The 16,157-nt window shown below is 53.5% G+C and overlaps 9 protein-coding genes across 9 annotated transcripts; 3 read left to right on the forward strand and 6 right to left on the reverse strand.

Annotated features, from left to right (window-relative positions):
* Window positions 1–308: 308 nt before the first annotated feature.
* On the reverse strand, window positions 309–2,210 carry PPTG_19695 (hypothetical protein; the record flags this gene model as incomplete). Its single annotated transcript, XM_008918181.1, has 1 exon — window positions 309–2,210. A coding segment is annotated over exon 1 (1,755 nt), but the record flags the coding sequence as incomplete, so codon positions are not given.
* A 1,832-nt stretch (window positions 2,211–4,042) lies between these two features.
* Window positions 4,043–8,350, forward strand: PPTG_19696 (hypothetical protein). The gene is made up of 2 exons (XM_008918182.1): window positions 4,043–7,612; window positions 7,687–8,350. The coding sequence occupies exon 1, from the start codon at window positions 4,132–4,134 to the stop codon at window positions 7,126–7,128; it is 2,997 nt and encodes a 998-aa protein (XP_008916430.1). The 5' UTR covers window positions 4,043–4,131; the 3' UTR covers window positions 7,129–7,612; window positions 7,687–8,350.
* Window positions 7,058–8,945, reverse strand: PPTG_19697 (fumarylacetoacetase). The gene is made up of 6 exons (XM_008918183.1): window positions 8,750–8,945; window positions 8,349–8,680; window positions 8,123–8,282; window positions 7,958–8,057; window positions 7,668–7,879; window positions 7,058–7,590 (listed from the first exon to the last, which is right to left on the reverse strand). The coding sequence occupies exons 1-6, from the start codon at window positions 8,864–8,866 to the stop codon at window positions 7,234–7,236; spliced, it is 1,278 nt and encodes a 425-aa protein (XP_008916431.1). The 5' UTR covers window positions 8,867–8,945; the 3' UTR covers window positions 7,058–7,233.
* A 426-nt stretch (window positions 8,946–9,371) lies between these two features.
* Window positions 9,372–10,796, reverse strand: PPTG_19698 (hypothetical protein; the record flags this gene model as incomplete). Its single annotated transcript, XM_008918184.1, has 5 exons — window positions 9,372–9,755; window positions 9,830–10,219; window positions 10,280–10,363; window positions 10,426–10,659; window positions 10,731–10,796. The coding sequence occupies 5 exons, from the start codon at window positions 10,794–10,796 to the stop codon at window positions 9,372–9,374; spliced, it is 1,158 nt and encodes a 385-aa protein (XP_008916432.1).
* Window positions 10,753–14,260, forward strand: PPTG_19699 (hypothetical protein). Its single transcript, XM_008918185.1, has 2 exons — window positions 10,753–12,281; window positions 12,337–14,260. The coding sequence occupies exons 1-2, from the start codon at window positions 11,760–11,762 to the stop codon at window positions 14,011–14,013; spliced, it is 2,199 nt and encodes a 732-aa protein (XP_008916433.1). The 5' UTR covers window positions 10,753–11,759; the 3' UTR covers window positions 14,014–14,260.
* Window positions 10,887–11,513, reverse strand: PPTG_24672 (hypothetical protein; the record flags this gene model as incomplete). Its single annotated transcript, XM_008918186.1, has 1 exon — window positions 10,887–11,513. One exon carries the CDS (start codon window positions 11,511–11,513, stop codon window positions 10,887–10,889), a length of 627 nt encoding a protein of 208 aa, XP_008916434.1.
* On the reverse strand, window positions 13,695–15,003 carry PPTG_19700 (hypothetical protein). The gene has a single exon (XM_008918187.1). The coding sequence runs from the start codon at window positions 14,929–14,931 to the stop codon at window positions 14,074–14,076; it is 858 nt and encodes a 285-aa protein (XP_008916435.1). The 5' UTR covers window positions 14,932–15,003; the 3' UTR covers window positions 13,695–14,073.
* A 192-nt stretch (window positions 15,004–15,195) lies between these two features.
* Window positions 15,196–15,465, forward strand: PPTG_24673 (hypothetical protein; the record flags this gene model as incomplete). Its single annotated transcript, XM_008918188.1, has 2 exons — window positions 15,196–15,337; window positions 15,407–15,465. The coding sequence occupies 2 exons, from the start codon at window positions 15,196–15,198 to the stop codon at window positions 15,463–15,465; spliced, it is 201 nt and encodes a 66-aa protein (XP_008916436.1).
* A 69-nt stretch (window positions 15,466–15,534) lies between these two features.
* On the reverse strand, window positions 15,535–15,891 carry PPTG_19701 (hypothetical protein; the record flags this gene model as incomplete). Its single annotated transcript, XM_008918189.1, has 1 exon — window positions 15,535–15,891. One exon carries the CDS (start codon window positions 15,889–15,891, stop codon window positions 15,535–15,537), a length of 357 nt encoding a protein of 118 aa, XP_008916437.1.
* Window positions 15,892–16,157: the final 266 nt, after the last annotated feature.

Here is a 16,157-nt window from a genome sequence, read left to right on the forward strand (position 1 = left end):
GTCTCCACTGTGGTGCTCTTGGCACCGCCCTTGGTCTGCGTCTCCGTCGTCGTCTCCACCTCGATCGTAGTCACAAGCTCGCCGGCAGGGGTCGTCTCCGTGCGTGTGGTCGTGCGCACTGTCTTGGTCACGATGCTGCCGTCCGCTTCCTCCGAGCGGAACACCTCCGTCTTCACCGTCTCGCCGGGGGCAGCGCCAGCCTCCTCGATCGAGCTGACCGGCGTCATGCCGGCAGTCGAAGCCAGGATCGACGTCGTCGCGGCCGTCTCGGTGGCGGTCTCCGTCGTCGTCTCCGTCTCCACTGTGGTGCTCTTGGCACCGCCCTTGGTCTGTGTCTCTGTCGTCGTCTCCACCTCGGTCGTGGTAATGAATGCTCCTGTGGTAGATCTCATCGTACGCCTCGTGGTGCGGACCGTTTTGGTTACGATACTGCCATCCTCTGCTTCCGATTGGAACACTTCTGTCTCCACCGTCTTACCTGGTGAGGATGTTTTTTGTTGCTTTTTGGCTTCCCAGTTGGTGATAAGTTTCCGAGCAGCAGCTTTCGTAGTGAGCGGCGGACTCTCAGTCGTTGGCTGGAACCACGACATGAGCCACTCCCCGGCATCAAAGCCTTCTTCCTCGTCGCTGTCAGAAAAACTGCCATCCGAGTTGAATTCGTACATGAAGGCACCTGTCTTCGGTTTACCCGAATCTTCTGCCTGCTTCGACGACGATACAGCTTGCATCTTGCTGAAGCACCCGACGTTCATGAGACCACGGTCACTTTCCGCTTGATCCTCCACAATAGGGGATCCAGCGAGCAAAATCACTTCATCGGCAAGCCTATAGATCGTCGTGGAGTTGACCGTTGCTTCAAGTGGGTCAAAGAGCGCCGCTGTCGTCTTCTTGTCGCTTAAACACATCGCCACATCTTTCTGTGGCGGACATTGAACACCTAACTCCTGCACATACTTGATGATCTCATCCCATGAACCGCTACGCACAACCTCTCCGTCGTGCAGCACAATGACATTCCTCGCACGAGTGCAGTCCTCAGATGCGTCACGCAATAGTGAAATCACAATAACTTTGCTCAACCACTTGGACAAACGACGATTGATCGAGATGAACTCGAACGATGACTCGCTCTCCACCTGAGCCTCGTCCATGAGCACCGCGTTGGTCTTGCTGAAGCGCAGACCGCGGCGGCGGATGGAGAACTCCGGGTAGAAGAGCGTGAAAGCACGGGTGAGTTCCCACGCAAACTTACGCTCCTTGGAGCGGCGACTGGCGACGGCCAGTACGCGCTCCGCCATACTTTTTTGTTTTTCTTTTTCATGATCCACTTGATGTTTTAACACTCGGAAACGACAAAATGCACGCGCAAAAATGAACAACTCCACCGCGGTCAGCGTCTCGATGCGGCGACCGTGATCCGTCACATACGCCAAGAAGGCAGGCAACATGTTCTTGAAATCCTCCTTTTTCCACTCTCCATCAGCCTTCAGACCAGCCACGTCAGTGCGCGTGCTGGTCTGCGGTGCCACGACGGTGCTGGTGAAGAACACACCCGAGTTCTCACTCAGGGCGCGCAGTGTCTCCGATGTCACCGTCTTAACACCCATGGCAGCTGCCGTGGCACTGGCACTCCACGCGTGCCAGGCGAGCTCCGTGAGACTCTGCGTGGCCGTCTCCTCGCTCACGCTCTCGAAGTCGGCAACGGCGCGAGCCGCTGCAGCAGCCGTGGGGCTCATTTCCTGCTGCGTCACGTCTACCTCCGTCTCTGTGGTGGTGACGATCTCGGTAGTCGTCTCACTCGAGCCATCGGGCCGCGTCACGACGGTGGTGACGGTGCTGCCGTCAGTGCTGGTCGTGATCGACGTCGTAGTGCCGTCCGCAGCCGTGGAAACCACAGTCGTGGAGCCGTCCTTGGCCGTCGTGGTGGCCTCAGGTTTCTTGGCTTTCAGTTGCTTGGCCTTTGGCTGCTTGACCTCGGGCTTTTTAGATGCGGGTCTCTTGACCTGCTGCTGCTGCAGACGCGCATCGTCCTTTGCCACTTCGTTGGACTCCGTGCCGCCCATACTTGTGGCCTGCTTGCTTAGCTTTTCCTCTCTTTCTCTCTCTCTCTCTCTCTCTACTGCTGCACTCGCTCTCTTGGTCTGCTCACGGTCGATCGACTTGATGTCCGCGGAGCAAAAGCGATTATAAGAGGGATCTGCTGATCAGTAAAAAGATACCGTATCCTACACGTGCGTACCCTGCTTGACTTGGTTTCCGTATGGAACAATTCCGTACTTAGTGGGAACCTTAGCTCAGCAAGGCTTATAATTGCTTGCACTGCGGAGCCATCTTTTTCGCAAGAAAATCAGTTCCTCGTTCGGCAAACGGCTGGTCTGCAAGTCGTGCTTGGCGGCAGGGTGACGGAGAGTCCGCCTTGACGCAGGAATTTTGGTCAGACGGAGCGCATTGAAGGCGCTGGTCACTTCCACCCCGAGGTGTTTTCATCCACCACATGCTGGTCAAGTCTTGGCGGCGCTGTCACCACAATTTGACGACTCACTGAAAGGCACTTTCAGTTTTAGCGAGAAAAGCAAGCCCATGACAGTATCCTCGATGTCACCGCGCTCGTGATTCACGACAGCACTGCCATTGTTGGCACGGCTGGAGCTACTGCCAGTACATGAATTGCAGTGGAGCTACACTACAATTGACCAAAAATGGCATGTCTGGAACAATGCGCGAACAATACGCACTCTATGGTGTACCACTGTCGACAGCTGTAAACTTATTCATATGGCCTTGTGTATGTTCCATACTTTCTGAAAAAGAGATGATATGTTGATTTCAGTATTGCCCATGTTGAAGTGGCGGATCTTGATGACTCGACTCGAGTCGAGTCACTCGAGTTGTTCGACAGTACACGCACTTCTACTGTAGAACGCTCCAAACTTAGGAGTCATAAGGCCGTCTTGAAGGAAATACAGGCCCAGTCCACATTCATCTCCTTGCCAAGAAGCTCTTGGTGATTTCGAACTCACTCGGTGGTTGCACGCGGATTCGATGGATCTGGCACAGCCATCAACGCAGCCGTCGATGTAGGGGTAGAGTCCAGCGATGGCGACGTCGTGCTCGGGTCGCATATAGAGCAACAATTACATGTATCAATGATTAGTTTTCTCGTAGCATCTTCTTCATGAGCTGCCTATGATTTCCATCTGCTTTAGCCTGGGGCCTCCAGGATCTCCGTGTGCCGCCGTACTCACGGCTACTCACGCAATGCCGTACGCCTCCGTCTTGATTACAGCAGCAGTGCTGCATGGTATCCAAAACGGACATTCCATCTCCTTTGTACGCTCTATAAGCCTTGCCTTTGCTGGAATTGGTGCCAGCGGATCGACGGCCATGGCCATTATGCGCTTGCGGTGCTGTCACTACGATGCCCCACTTGCTTGTCAGACGAACAAAAAGCACCACGCGTATGCACTACGCTTCGTCTTTTGTTTTTTTTTGTATACTACACACTCTATAAAACCATTAAAAAGCAAAATAACATGTAACATGTATGAGCACAGACTTTCGTCGTAGTCAGAATGACTATAGGATCTCGGCAGCTAATAAAAAAAAATATGTGCCAGTGTCCGGCGTGTCAATAGCTTGCCGCAGGGCATGGAAAATACAATATTTAATTATACTTCAAAAAAATCTTCCAATAATAAGCATTATAATATCCAGTTTTCAATAAAAAATAATTACGTGCAAAAAATAACATAATTATTGCAATTAGCTAATTTAAGCTTGGTTTTTGTATGGTCACTAGATTAGGGAGTTTTGCTTCAAACAATGCAATAATAATAATTAAAATTTTCTTCTACCAATAATAAGTTATTCCGTCAGTATACCCATAATAATTGTATTAGATTATTTTTTCCATGCCCTCACTTCAAAGCTAAAACGCCTTTTTAAAGTAATTTATCCGTAATTATGGGTCTACAAAAATTTATGGCAAAACGCCTTTTTAGAGTAATTATCCCACAATTAGGGGTCCACACATATTTATGGAGCGGAGGTTCTTAACAAAGCTTCTCCCTCTTCCCCGCCAGTTAATGCGCCACAGGTTGAATAGCGCTCAAGTTGAAGCCGACGGCAACAATGGGGCGGGGCTGCACGATGGATGAGTGGGTCCACTTCCAGAAGCTGCCTGAGGAGGGACGCGTACCGAATTCTTCCTACTGGTATGTGCTCTGTCGCCATTGCGTGGCCGGGTACGAGCAAAAACAACTCTTTAATGCGCCCTCCAAGCTCACGGGCCGCCGCTCCGCTATGCAGTCGCACCTCAAAATATGTCCTATATACGCCACGCAGTACCAGAATGAGCTCCAGGCAAAGGCAGAAGCGGAAGCGGCTGAATCCAGCACGACGACAAGCGCGGTTGCCACAGCGTCACCGGCGTCAACGGGCGAGAAGCGCAAGCGCAGAGCCGACGGAGAGAGCAGTGGATCCCGTGGCGGCCGCGGCAAGCACTGTATGATGGAAGAATGGGAACATTTCACACGACTGCAGGATGAAGGCTACATCGGCAAGTCTAATTTCTTCTACGCCCTGTGCAAGTACTGCCAGCGCGCGTACGACGAGGCAGAGGAGGATCAGAAGCCACTGCTGGTGCCGGAGAAGCTCGTGGGCAGACGCGAGAAGATGCGCAAACACCTCTCGCTCTGTCCGCATTTTAAAGGGGACCTGCCATCTATGGAGCGCAGGCTGCATGTACTTCAGCGTGGCAACGGGATGCTGCCTAGCGTCGTGTTCAGTACCCTGGCTGCTGGAGCTGCTGCCAGTCATGGAGCGACGGTTGCTACCTCTGCTCCCACTACTGAAATTACAACAGACCCTGATGTACCCCCTGTGGCTGCGATGTTTCCCATAGCCTCGACACGACTGGCGCTGGACGAGTGGATGTACTTTACGCGTCTCGAACGCAAGAAAGATAGTGCGTACTATTACGCACGTTGCAACTTCTGTCAACAGGCGTATGAACACGCTCCAGAGAACCTGAAGGCTTCGATGGAGCCAGCCATTGTCATGGGCCGCAAGAGCAACATGCAGACACACTTGTCCAAGTGCCTCCATGTGCCCAAGGATCCAGCAGCGATGGCCAGGATTTACAACGCAAGTCTTGGTGGTGTAAGTACTTCCTCCGCTGCTACATCGCTGGATGTGTCCGGATCCAAGCGTTCCAGATTGGAGGTGGCCAGCACGTCTTCAGCGCATTCCCCTGATAGCTCCACTGTGAACCACGCCCTGGTGCAAGTTCTTCTCGAACATAACCTGCCATTTGAATGGGTGGAAAGTGACAGCGCCAAGCAGTTATTCCGCGCACTGATACCTGCATCTGACGTCATAAACAAACTGATACCGAGATCGAGAGACTTGCGTACTCGTGTATTGGATGAAGTTCACAGCGCGACGGTCCTCAACGAGCTCACTAAGTTACAAGAGCCCATTCCTCCGGCAGTAGGCACGTCTGCCTTCTCTGTCGAGTCTGTCACGCCTACCGGATCTTGGCCGGTTATGGTGCACTGCAACCTCACTACCAGTCACCAGGTCGTGGACATGCAGATACCAGTAATCGACGGCATTGTAACCAATGGGAAAGCTATTGCACCGCTTGCATTTGTCCGGGCACAAAAACCGGATTCTGGCGTGGAGGCCGCTCTTGCTTACAGCCACGGACTCGAGATGGCTCGGTGGCTAGATGAACATATCCGGCTCTGCGTTGACGGGACAAAGTTGGCTCTCGCGGCTGTAGTATTGCCATACAACATGATGACTCAGCGTGCTGCGGGGATTCTGCGTGCTCCCTCGCATTGGCCTCAAGTAACATTCTTGTCGGACATGGAGGATATGCTGCAGTTCCCATTGCTGAAGCTTCTGGCGACTGCGGAAATGTTTGCCGTCGTGTCCTCGCTGATTGAGGTCTGGCAATTGGAGTCCATTCGATCGTGTGTGATGGAGCGACTATCGGAAATGGACGGCGGCGTTCATACAAGTCCCTGCCGTAGCTGGGAGTCATGTGCTACGCTCATCCAAGTGCTACTGGACGAAAAAACATTCGAGTCTAGTACGAAAAGAGGCGCGGCGAATGCGAAGAGGCTGGTGGAGAATGCGCTGAATCGTTCACTATTGGAGCGTGTGTACAATCTGCTGCACGCCTTCACGAACGCATTCGATAGCTGTCGATCTGGACTGACCCTCTCCGAGACATTGGAGCACTTGGGTGCATTGTTCACTGCCGCTGAAGGATTTATCACCGTGCAGCTCGCATTGGAGGTGGTATGGGAGCAAATGGAGCAGCCTCTATTCGTCGTGGCTCATGCACTGAATCCACGTCTCCGGTTACGCGACCTCAAGAGCACTGACATTACCAGACTGAGCACGTTGAGTGATCTCAGCGTTTCATACTTCCGATCCCTCTTCGGGCGTAAACCGAACTCTCTCCGAGGTGAGGTGACCGCTTACCTGCATTTGTCACAGCGAGTGTTCACGAGCGAGTTTGTGGCTGAGTTTTCAGTTGTGGACGATTACTTTCGCTACCTGAGCGACGATTATCCATCGCTGTCCATGTTGATGAAAGTGCTGCACTCTTTGCATTCGGTGTCTCTGATGGATCGCTCTTCTTCGACTCAAGGGACGGAGGGCGGCGATATGTACACGAATGACGAGCAGCAAAAGCTCGACTTCCTGCGTGGACGATGGGGAATTGAGACTGATACTTCGCCGCATGATTCACTGGAGGAGACAAAAAGTCGAATTGCTGCACACAACGACCGTAGTGGTGCTGCCATGCTGAATGCTGGTGTCGTCGTGGACGAGTGGAAGGAGGCGCTCGAGTCAAAACTGCATGCTCGAGGTGTGGACTTTTCTCTATTGGAAGATAAATTCGATGGCATCGATGATCCGGAGGTTGCAGTGGGTACTGTGGAGACAGCAAAGAGTGAAGTTGCAGTAAGTGACCAAACTGTGCATGGTCTCAAGTTACCCTCATTAGAAGAGGACGACGAGCTGACGTATCCATCAGCTACTTTGCGTGCCGAGTTTTCGATGAAAGTGCCGCTCAAGGATCTGTTTAAGACGGCCGAGGCAACGATTTAGTGCAGTGGTAAAATTGAATGGCTGTTCTCGGTCCAATTACTTGTGAACTTCGGAGAGCTGCTAGTCTTTGGCAGGAAAAATCGGCTGATCGTCACTGGAGGTATTTTACTGGTGCGCCGGCAGAATCTTGCCCACGCATGGGCCAAAGCCTATCCTGTAGCCATTGCCTTGGCAGAACCCAGTGACCGCCACGGTATCGCCGTCCTGCAGGAACTTGCGCGTCTTGCCAGTGTCTCCAAGCGCGATCTCGCGGGATCCCTGCCAACTCAACTCCAGCATCGAGCCCAAACTGTCGTCCGTACTGCCGCTGATAGTGCCGCTGCCCAAGAGATCTCCAGGTTGCATGTTGCACCCCGTGACTGTATGGTGCACCAACTGCTGCTTCATGTTCCAGTACATGTTGCGGAAGTTGCTCTTCGTAATGGTGTAGGCTTGATCGGAACCCTCCGGCTTTACCGAGACCTGCACAACCCAACCAGCAAATGTCCGTTAGACTACAATGTACTATGAATCCCAGTACAATTCAAATTGCGACTTACGTTCAGCTTGATGTCGTAGGTGCCGCGAGAATAGTCCGGGTCCGTAATGTATGGCAGCGGCGTTGGGTCCTTCTGGACTGGTCCAAAGCTCGGCTCGCAGCGGAACGGCTCCAAGGCAGCGAGGGGCACAACCCAGGGAGAAATTGTAGTCGCGAAGTTCTTGGCTCCAAATGGCCCAAGCGGAACGTACTCCCACTTCTGAATATCACGAGCTAGTGTGCAACTCAGTGTTAGTCCACGATCATACTTGTACGAAGTACTTAAGTAAACTGTAAGGAATGGCAACTCACCACTCCAGTCATTCATTAACACCACGCCAAAGATGTGACCCTCTGCCTTGCTCATCGGAATTGGCTCACCAAGATTGTTCGATGGGCCCACGAAGAAAGCCTGGCGACGAGGAAAACAACGTCAGAGCTAGAAGAAGTGACAGGTCGAGCTCACAGAGCGCTTACCATCTCAAGTTCGTAGTCGAGAACACGGCATGGACCGTAGATGGATCCCTTGGACGGGTCCGCCTTGTCGGCTTGCAGCTGGCCGCACGGACGACGCACATTTGTGCCGGATGTGACGATCGACGAGGAGCGTCCATGGTAGCCGACCGGCAAGTGCAACCTGCAGTATTATAGTATAGTTAGTTTACCATGCTGAATAACAAGTCAAACCCACGTTGCTACGCACCAGTTGGGCTGCAATGCGTTGTCTTCGCCGCGGAACATGCGGCCGACATTGGTGGCGTGCTCGCGGGACGAGTAAAAGTCGGTGTAGTCGCCCACCTTGGCCGGCAAGTGCATGCGCACGTTCTCCATGGGAATCAGAGCGCGCTGGCGAAGGGCCTCGTTGTCGCGCAGCGTGGGTTCATCGGCTGACAACAGGCGCTGCGCAGTCGAACGCGCCGTGGCCCACGCCTTGGGGCCTTGCGCCATGAATCGGTTGAGTGTCGAGTCGTGGAAGCAGGCGGCGTCGAAGCCCTCAAAGAATCCTTCCGTCTCCACCACAGACAAGTCCAGCACCTGTATGTATTGGCATTAAAGGTGTCAGTAAAGGGGATCCTAGCACATTGCCAAGACAGAGAGACGTACGAAGTCTCCGATGGCGACGCCCACGCGCTTCTTCTCATTGGTTTTGGTGGAGAAAATGCCGTACGGCAGGTTCTGGATGGGGAAATCGCAGTCGGGGGCGACGGGCACAAAACTCATGATTAGCTGTTGGGTTCTTGCGAGGTTGGAGTCGTATTGGCAAATGAGTGGAATCTTGAAGTGAGCGCAGGCTTATTTTAACGTACGATTTGTGTGAAATAAAGTTCAAGTTGTTAAACGAGCTCAAAACAGTTCGAGCATAATCTTTATTTTACTATGTTCTGGAAAATATTTTAGAGATACACAGTAAACTGCAACAAAATGCAGCGTCAAATCCGTGCATTCGTCTCAGAGCTTAGGCGTCTAAACCAGGTTATTAGCTCAGCTTCCACGGTAGTGACGTCGCTAGTGCTGAAGCACAACTAGTAAGTTCATGCATGTATGCACTAATCCTGCTGCTTTTCGGGGTTTTGTGCAATTACCTCAAGCAGCAGGCAGGAAGCGGGCATATCTGCGAATAGTGCAGTGGAAAGAGTTTGGTAGCAACACCACCACAATCGATGCAGTATCCCCGCAGTGGTTCACAACTATTGTTATTCCATTCAGACGATTGCCATATGCAGTTCTAGAACGTGAACGAGGCGTTCTCCTGGTCGTGGCGGTCTTGGCGCTTGCGAAGCCTCTCAAAGCGTGCAGTGAGCTCGTCAAAATCTGGGATGCCCCCGTTACTCGCCGTCGGAGCTGGGGCAGATGCAGCGTTAGGTGGAGGAGGAGGATTTTCCATATATGGCGCGGGTGCTGAATACGATTGTGCTGGATGCGTGGGAGCATCATCATACTGTTGTGTGGATGATGGCTGGAACGACGTGTCGGAGTAGTAGTGCGTTGGCTGATTCGTGTAGGTGTTCACACTCCGTCGCGACAGGGAGGCCTCAAGGGGTGGAGGGGCAGCAGCTTCACTGGTAGGAACGTTGGGCAGGTAAGGCGGTGTGTTACCGGATGGAGGAGCCTGCACAAGTTACACAAGGGTCAGCGTTGCATCTGTAGGACATACTAACCTGCCACAAGCCAAAAGCCGCGTACCGATGCGTAGAGTGTAGCAAATTCAGGTCCAGAGACAGCCCCACTCGTGACTGTGGCGCCGGTGGGTGCTGGAATCGGTGCCAGCGGGTCTGTCACCTCTGCCTCGTCAGGCTCCCAGTCCACTTTGAACTCCTTGGCAATCTCCTTCATGTAGTTAACCACGAGAAATGCGCTTGGTGGCTGCACACTCAGTTTCTGGATCACGCGCTCGTTCACACAGCCGTCGACGTTCCGGATAGCTGCAGCCTCGAAGTCCTGTCCGTATTTTTTGGTGAGCTGCTTCTTGACCTCCGCAAGCTCTGGAATTTCCGTTCGACTCGCTGCCCAAATGAGCGTGCACACGGCCTCCCGCATGTCGTACGGACAGTCTGCCTCGGTTTTGATCAGGTTCTGTTGGCAGCAACGACGTCAGTTCTAGGCAAAGCTGAGCACTACCGGACGCTGACGCACCGCTCTCTCGGCCAGAAGCTCACAGAGCAGCTCCAGGATCTCGTAGCCCTCCATCGTAAAGTCGTCGCGGATGATTCCCTCCACCTGCGAGACAGCGCAATTATTGGATATGTACACACAGCACATTTGCCGCAATCTATACCCACCCGAATGCGCGCCTTCTCCTCCTTGCCGTCCGCCAACAGCCGTCCGACCTCCCGCCGCTGTGCCAGCGCTGCGTTCGCCTTCTTGTTCTTGACGATTCCGATGCGATGCACAGCCATCTTGAGGTTGGGCTTGAGCTTATTTACGTTGAAGCCGAACATACTACCAAGGAAGCCGCTGATCTGCCAGTGACTCACGGTAGCAGCTTGATATTCCGCTTTTGCATCTACTTCCATCTGATTGGAGAAAAGATATCGTTAATTCAGTAAGCTACGAGATAATACACTGCTAATCAGTAAAACAGTACATCGGCATTGGCCACCGCTTGAAGACAACAAAATGCTCCATCGATTTTGTCCATGCAGTTTTTCATTCACTGGTTTACATTCCACGCGGGCATCAACTTCATCTTCTTCTCGTGCCTCGCTCAGTACGTCCGCAACGTTGATCCTCTGTCTGCTTATTAATCCGCCCACGACTCGGGCTTCTTTCGCCCAGTGTACGTTCGTCTAGTGGCGCTGTTGCGTGTGTTGCGTGTGGGCGTGACGGGGTCGCTAACCTCAGACACGCCCGAGTTGGTGAGGAGATCGGCGGAGCTGGCGTCGCTCACGCGTCTCACGGCTTCCTCGGCTGCGGCTTTGCGGCGACTGTGGAACAGGCTTCGCTTGCGTTTACTGGGGATTGCAGCACCGACGTCCGAACCTCCACTAGATCCCGAGTCACTCATGTGGCTTGAGCGCTCAGACACTCCGCTGCGCTCCAATCCATCCTGTTGCTCATGCTGGCGCCGCTCGACCACCTCGCGCGATTCAAAGTAGACCAAGTCCGGGTCACGTCGGCCCTCGCCGGCTCTCGATGTGGATGAAACTCGATTCTTGTTACTTCCGCTGGAGCTCGGGGGTGGCGACGCGCCAACGGCCTCCTTGTTGTTGTCTCCCGCGTATTTCTTGTGCAGCACGCGACAATAATACCAGCCTGTGATGGTCACATACGAGAACCAGATGAAGGCGTTCTTGCGCAGCTTAGCGCTGCTGGCCAGCGCCGTCACGAAGCCCACGAAGAGCAGCAACAACCACAGCAGCACGGTCATGATGGAGAGCGCTCAACTTGTCGACTACGATCGTGTTACGTCAGTGCGAGCAACGAGGGTTCTTCCGACACCGGCACTGGCTTAAATACTGGGGACAAGTCGCTAAATTGGACTGACTGTCGTAAACTAACCAACATGTCGCATATAACGTACACCACACTAAATAGGAGTGGATCACATCACTAATGCGACCGCTCAAATTGATCATGATTGCGTCGCTTCAAGGTCCGCAGTTTACAGGCCGCAATGGGAGACTCGCTCGAGACGTTGATCGCGCGCACGCAGGAGCAGCTACAGCCACTGATCACCAAGCCCAAACTGGCTGACAAGTTACTGGCCAAGCCACCCTTCCGCTTCCTGCACGACGTGTTTACAGCCGTGACGCAGAGCACGGGTTTTGCTAAGGGGCTCTACAATGACTTCGAGTTGGGCTCAGCCAATCTCAAGGACAAGCCGCAGAAGACCGCCTTCCTGGATAAAATGATCGTTTGCGTGGGCCAGTGTATCGGCAAGGACATCGACGTGCGCTCGTCTAAGATCGTAGCCGGCCTCGAGCCGGAGAACACCAATATCTTACTGCAGGGACTCGCCCAAGCCGCCAAGGACACATCGTTAGACTGGAACAAGGCCATACAGACCGCTCTCGCTAAGGTTCCGTCGCTCGCGGCGGAAGGAGAAGCAGCTCCTGCAGCGGAAGCTCCACCCGCTGCAGCGCGTCCGAGCTCGAAGGACCGCAGCAGCTCCGCTGAAGTCAAGGAGAAGGAAAAGGTTGGTTGAGTTGTAGCTGCGCTCATTAAAAATATCCTAATATGTCTCCCATTAGGCTGAGTCACGACGAGAGAGTAAGACAGAGTCCAAAGGAAGCAGCGATGGTGCTGCAGCCCCACCTCGGAGTGCAGAGAGCAAAGGTGAAGTACAGGCACCACCCGCGTCATCCAAACAATCGGCACCCGCGACCAGTCGTGCTGCACCGAGCCGCAGTAGTAGCAGCAGCAAGGACAACAACCATGATGAAGCACTGCAGCAGAGCATCGCCGAATGCAATGGCGACATTGAGCGCACGAAAACTCTCGTCGAGCAGGTCATCAGCAAGCCCAAGATGTCTCCCAAACTCCTGGGCAAGCCTCCATTCCGATTCCTGCACGACATTATCTCCGAGGTGATGCGTGTGACTGGATTTGCCGAAGGACTCTTTTCTGCTGAAGAACTCGACTCGGGCACTATCAAGGAGAAGGGCCCCAAGATGGACTATCTAACCAAGATAATCCTTTGTGTTGGCTGCCACCTCAATGTGGAGATGGAGGCTAAACCAGCCAAGATCGTCGCAGGACTGGAACCGGAGGCCACGTGCAAGTTTCTGCAGTTGCTGACGGTCGCATGCAAAGCAGGCAGCTCGAAAGAGGCCGTGCAACGCGTGCTGGCTGGTGACACTGCAGTTCGCAGTTCCAGTGCAACTGTTAAGAAGCCTGGAAGTCGCGAGCGAGCTCCTGAAACCAAGCAGCCGTCCCGTTCAACTACACCGTCAGAGAGCAAGCAGCGGACAGATTCTCAACCTGCCGTGGAAGCCAAGGAGAAGCTGAAAGAAGCAGAATCGGGTAGTTTCTCTGCCCCCAAGAAGCCTATGGCAGTGAAAAGCAGCGCTGGAGACGCAGACAATGACGACGATGGTGGGAATCTGCGTTTCGAAGCGAAAGGTGACGACGCTGACGATGGAGGGGCCCGCATGGGTACGAGCGCTCCAGGCACGAGTGGAACGAGTCGCACTTCGCGCCCCACAACTGCACGGCGCCGTCCACCAAAACTCAAAGAGAATGTTACTGAGGTGGGGAGGCTCATGGTGCCTGATGCTAAAGCAGCTCCCGTTGCAGGCATCATGAAGGATGGAGACAATAACGATACTGACAGCGAAGACGAAGCTGCTGCAGGCGATGACACATCTAATCAACCTCATTCGGCACTTCTACCCGGTGATGCCGGTGCTCATGGACGTCTTGTGCGTGACATCCTCAAGGATCAAAGCGCTGAAGAAGCTGCTCGTCGTGCTAAGGAAGGCGAAGACACGGCTGCGGCTGCTACAAATGAAGTGGAGACGGGCATTCGACTAGGACGGCGCAATAAGTCGTTCAAACCAGAACGCATGAAGAGTTCAAGCGCAGCAGCAGCATCGTCGCTGGCCGAAATGAACGCGCTCCGTGCAGACATCCAGCGTCTGTGCCAAGCCGCTAACCCAGTAGGAAAAAGCGTTGAGTTTGTGCACGAAGACTTGGATGCCATGTCCAAGGAGCTCGAGTTCTGGCGTAAGGAATACGCGCGTAAACGCGATGCCCTGGCAGACGAGCAGAAGCGAACCGAAGAAGCTCTGCAGCCTCTGCAGGTGCAGCTCCGAGAAGTGGAGGAGCAGGTCAAGGAACAACTGCACAAGATCAATACGCTCAAAGCTGTCATTGCCAAGAACGAGGAGAAAACCCAGCAGTTGCTGCGGATGGTGGTCTCCGCTTGAGTCCTGTAGTAGCTGCACGAATAAAGTCTATCATTCAGATGTACCAGTAACTCGCAGAGACTATCCCTTCTTGTCAGTCTGGCTATCGTCCGATGGTTGCTTCCTCTTGCCCAAACGCTCTCTCACCTCTGGCATATTTTGCTCACGTTGCCGCACACTCTTAGGAACCCACGCCTCTTGCTTTTCGCGGCGCAAGTCGCCAAGTGGACGGATAGGAATTCGACCCGAAGTCCACGGCTCAGCCTGAGCTGCTTGCGTCGGGTTACTCACTAGTTGAGGATGCCATTTCTCGCGAATTCTCTGCTTCTCCTGTTCGTCGAGATCGCCGCGTACCTCTGGGAACCAGTCCAGCAGTCGCTGCAGCACCAACGCTGTGGCCACCGACAAGTTGAGACTCTCACTGAAGCCGAAGAGCGGCAAATACACTCGACGATGCGCCGCTCGCAGCATCTCGGGGCTTACTCCATCAGTCTCTCGTCCGATAACGACGGCCAGTCGTGCAGGCAGTTCACTGGGCTTGTTACTAGCCACGAGCGGCTCGGCTTGCGGCGACAGATCTGTGGCCCAAATGGTCATTTCGTGCTCACTCAGCACCTCCAGACAGGCTGCAATGCTCGAGAATTCGCGCACTGTGAGCCACACGGCGCAGTTCTTGGTGATCTTCTTGCCGCTTGACTTGTTGGTCTTCTTGCTCTTGTCAGGGTGTGTCTTGAGCTGCTGGTCGTTGGCGGCAACGAGCCACACATGCTGGATGCCCAGCGCCTCGGCGGTCCGCAGTACAGCCTGGTGGTTATGCGAGTCCATACACTGCTCCAGCACCAGTACGATGCGGCTCGTGCGGTGCTGGAGCACAGTCTCCGCTCTCCTCAAGCGTTCGGGGGCCTCGGCGGCATCTCTAACAGTGTCCGTGTTGCTCATGTTGATTGGCTGTCACGTCTCTGAACTTGACCCAGCAGTGTTGTGATTTACCCGGGTAATTACCGGGGAATTAGGTAACCGGGTAAATAGCGGTAATTTGGAGAGAGAAAACAAAATTTACATTTGATTTTGAAGTTTGAAAAAATAATTTACTTTTGATTTTCAAGTTTGAAGGAAGGTCACCTCGTCGCCCACGACTCTCACGGGAGGACGTGTCTTCCGTCCTTCACGACGGGCCACGAGACGTCGGACGGTGTGGCGCTAATGGTCGACACGGACGAGGACCCCGTGGCCGTGGTTGTGTTTGGTGTGCCGGACGAGATTGAACAGGACGTCGCTGATGAACAGGGGCAGGAAAACGGAGGAGATGAAGAGGATCTTCCGGTACTAGAGCTAGATGATCGATGTGCTCGCCGTTGTCGGCGAGCACGTGCAGGCGGTCCTGATCGATGATGACGTGGAGGACGACAACCAGACGGTGGAGATCGCGGACGAAACGAAGGTGGAGAACTTCGAGAGGGATGCAAGTACTGATAAGCAAACGCAACAACCAGGTTTGATGAAGCCATTTATAGTAGAAGATATTTATCCAAGGCATCCTGTTTATCCAATATCCGACATCGCTTGCATGATCTCATCGGAATCTTCATCGTCATCGATGCGTTCGTCGTCCTGCACATCCATATCCCCGTCGTGTGCGTCGGGGTACATGTCATCAGCCAAATGATCTCGAATTGGTTCGCCTGTACTAGATGCAAGGTTCGAGTAGATGAACACAAGTTTCTCCACTTTCGATGCGTACAACCGGTTTCTCCTCTTAGAATGGATAAAGTCGTGAATGCTCCAACATCGCTCATTGGATGCGGACAAAGTTGGGATTGCAAACATCATATCAGCCACTGGTTTAAGCAGCGGAAACGCAGCACGACCATGAATCTTCCAGAAACTCGAAGGTGACATGGGAATAGTAGTTGGTGCGATCCCCCGCTCAGCCCACGTAAAGCGCTGGCATGTCCACTGTGGTGTAGTGATTTTTAAATAATCGCTGAAGTGGCTACATTCGAGTTGCTCAAGCCATGAACGCTCGGTCATGCGACAGGCGGTGACCACGGTGCAAGATGGCCAAGGATACATCCCTTCCGAAAATTCGTCAGGTCCGACTATGACCAAGATGTCACTCAAGCCGGGTGGTTCGTATCGGTGAAGCTGGATTCACATTCAGCGGT

The sequence above is a fragment of the Phytophthora parasitica genome, assembly GCF_000247585.1.
Source record: "Phytophthora parasitica INRA-310 unplaced genomic scaffold supercont2.154, whole genome shotgun sequence".
Lineage (NCBI taxonomy): Eukaryota > Oomycota > Peronosporomycetes > Peronosporales > Peronosporaceae > Phytophthora > Phytophthora nicotianae.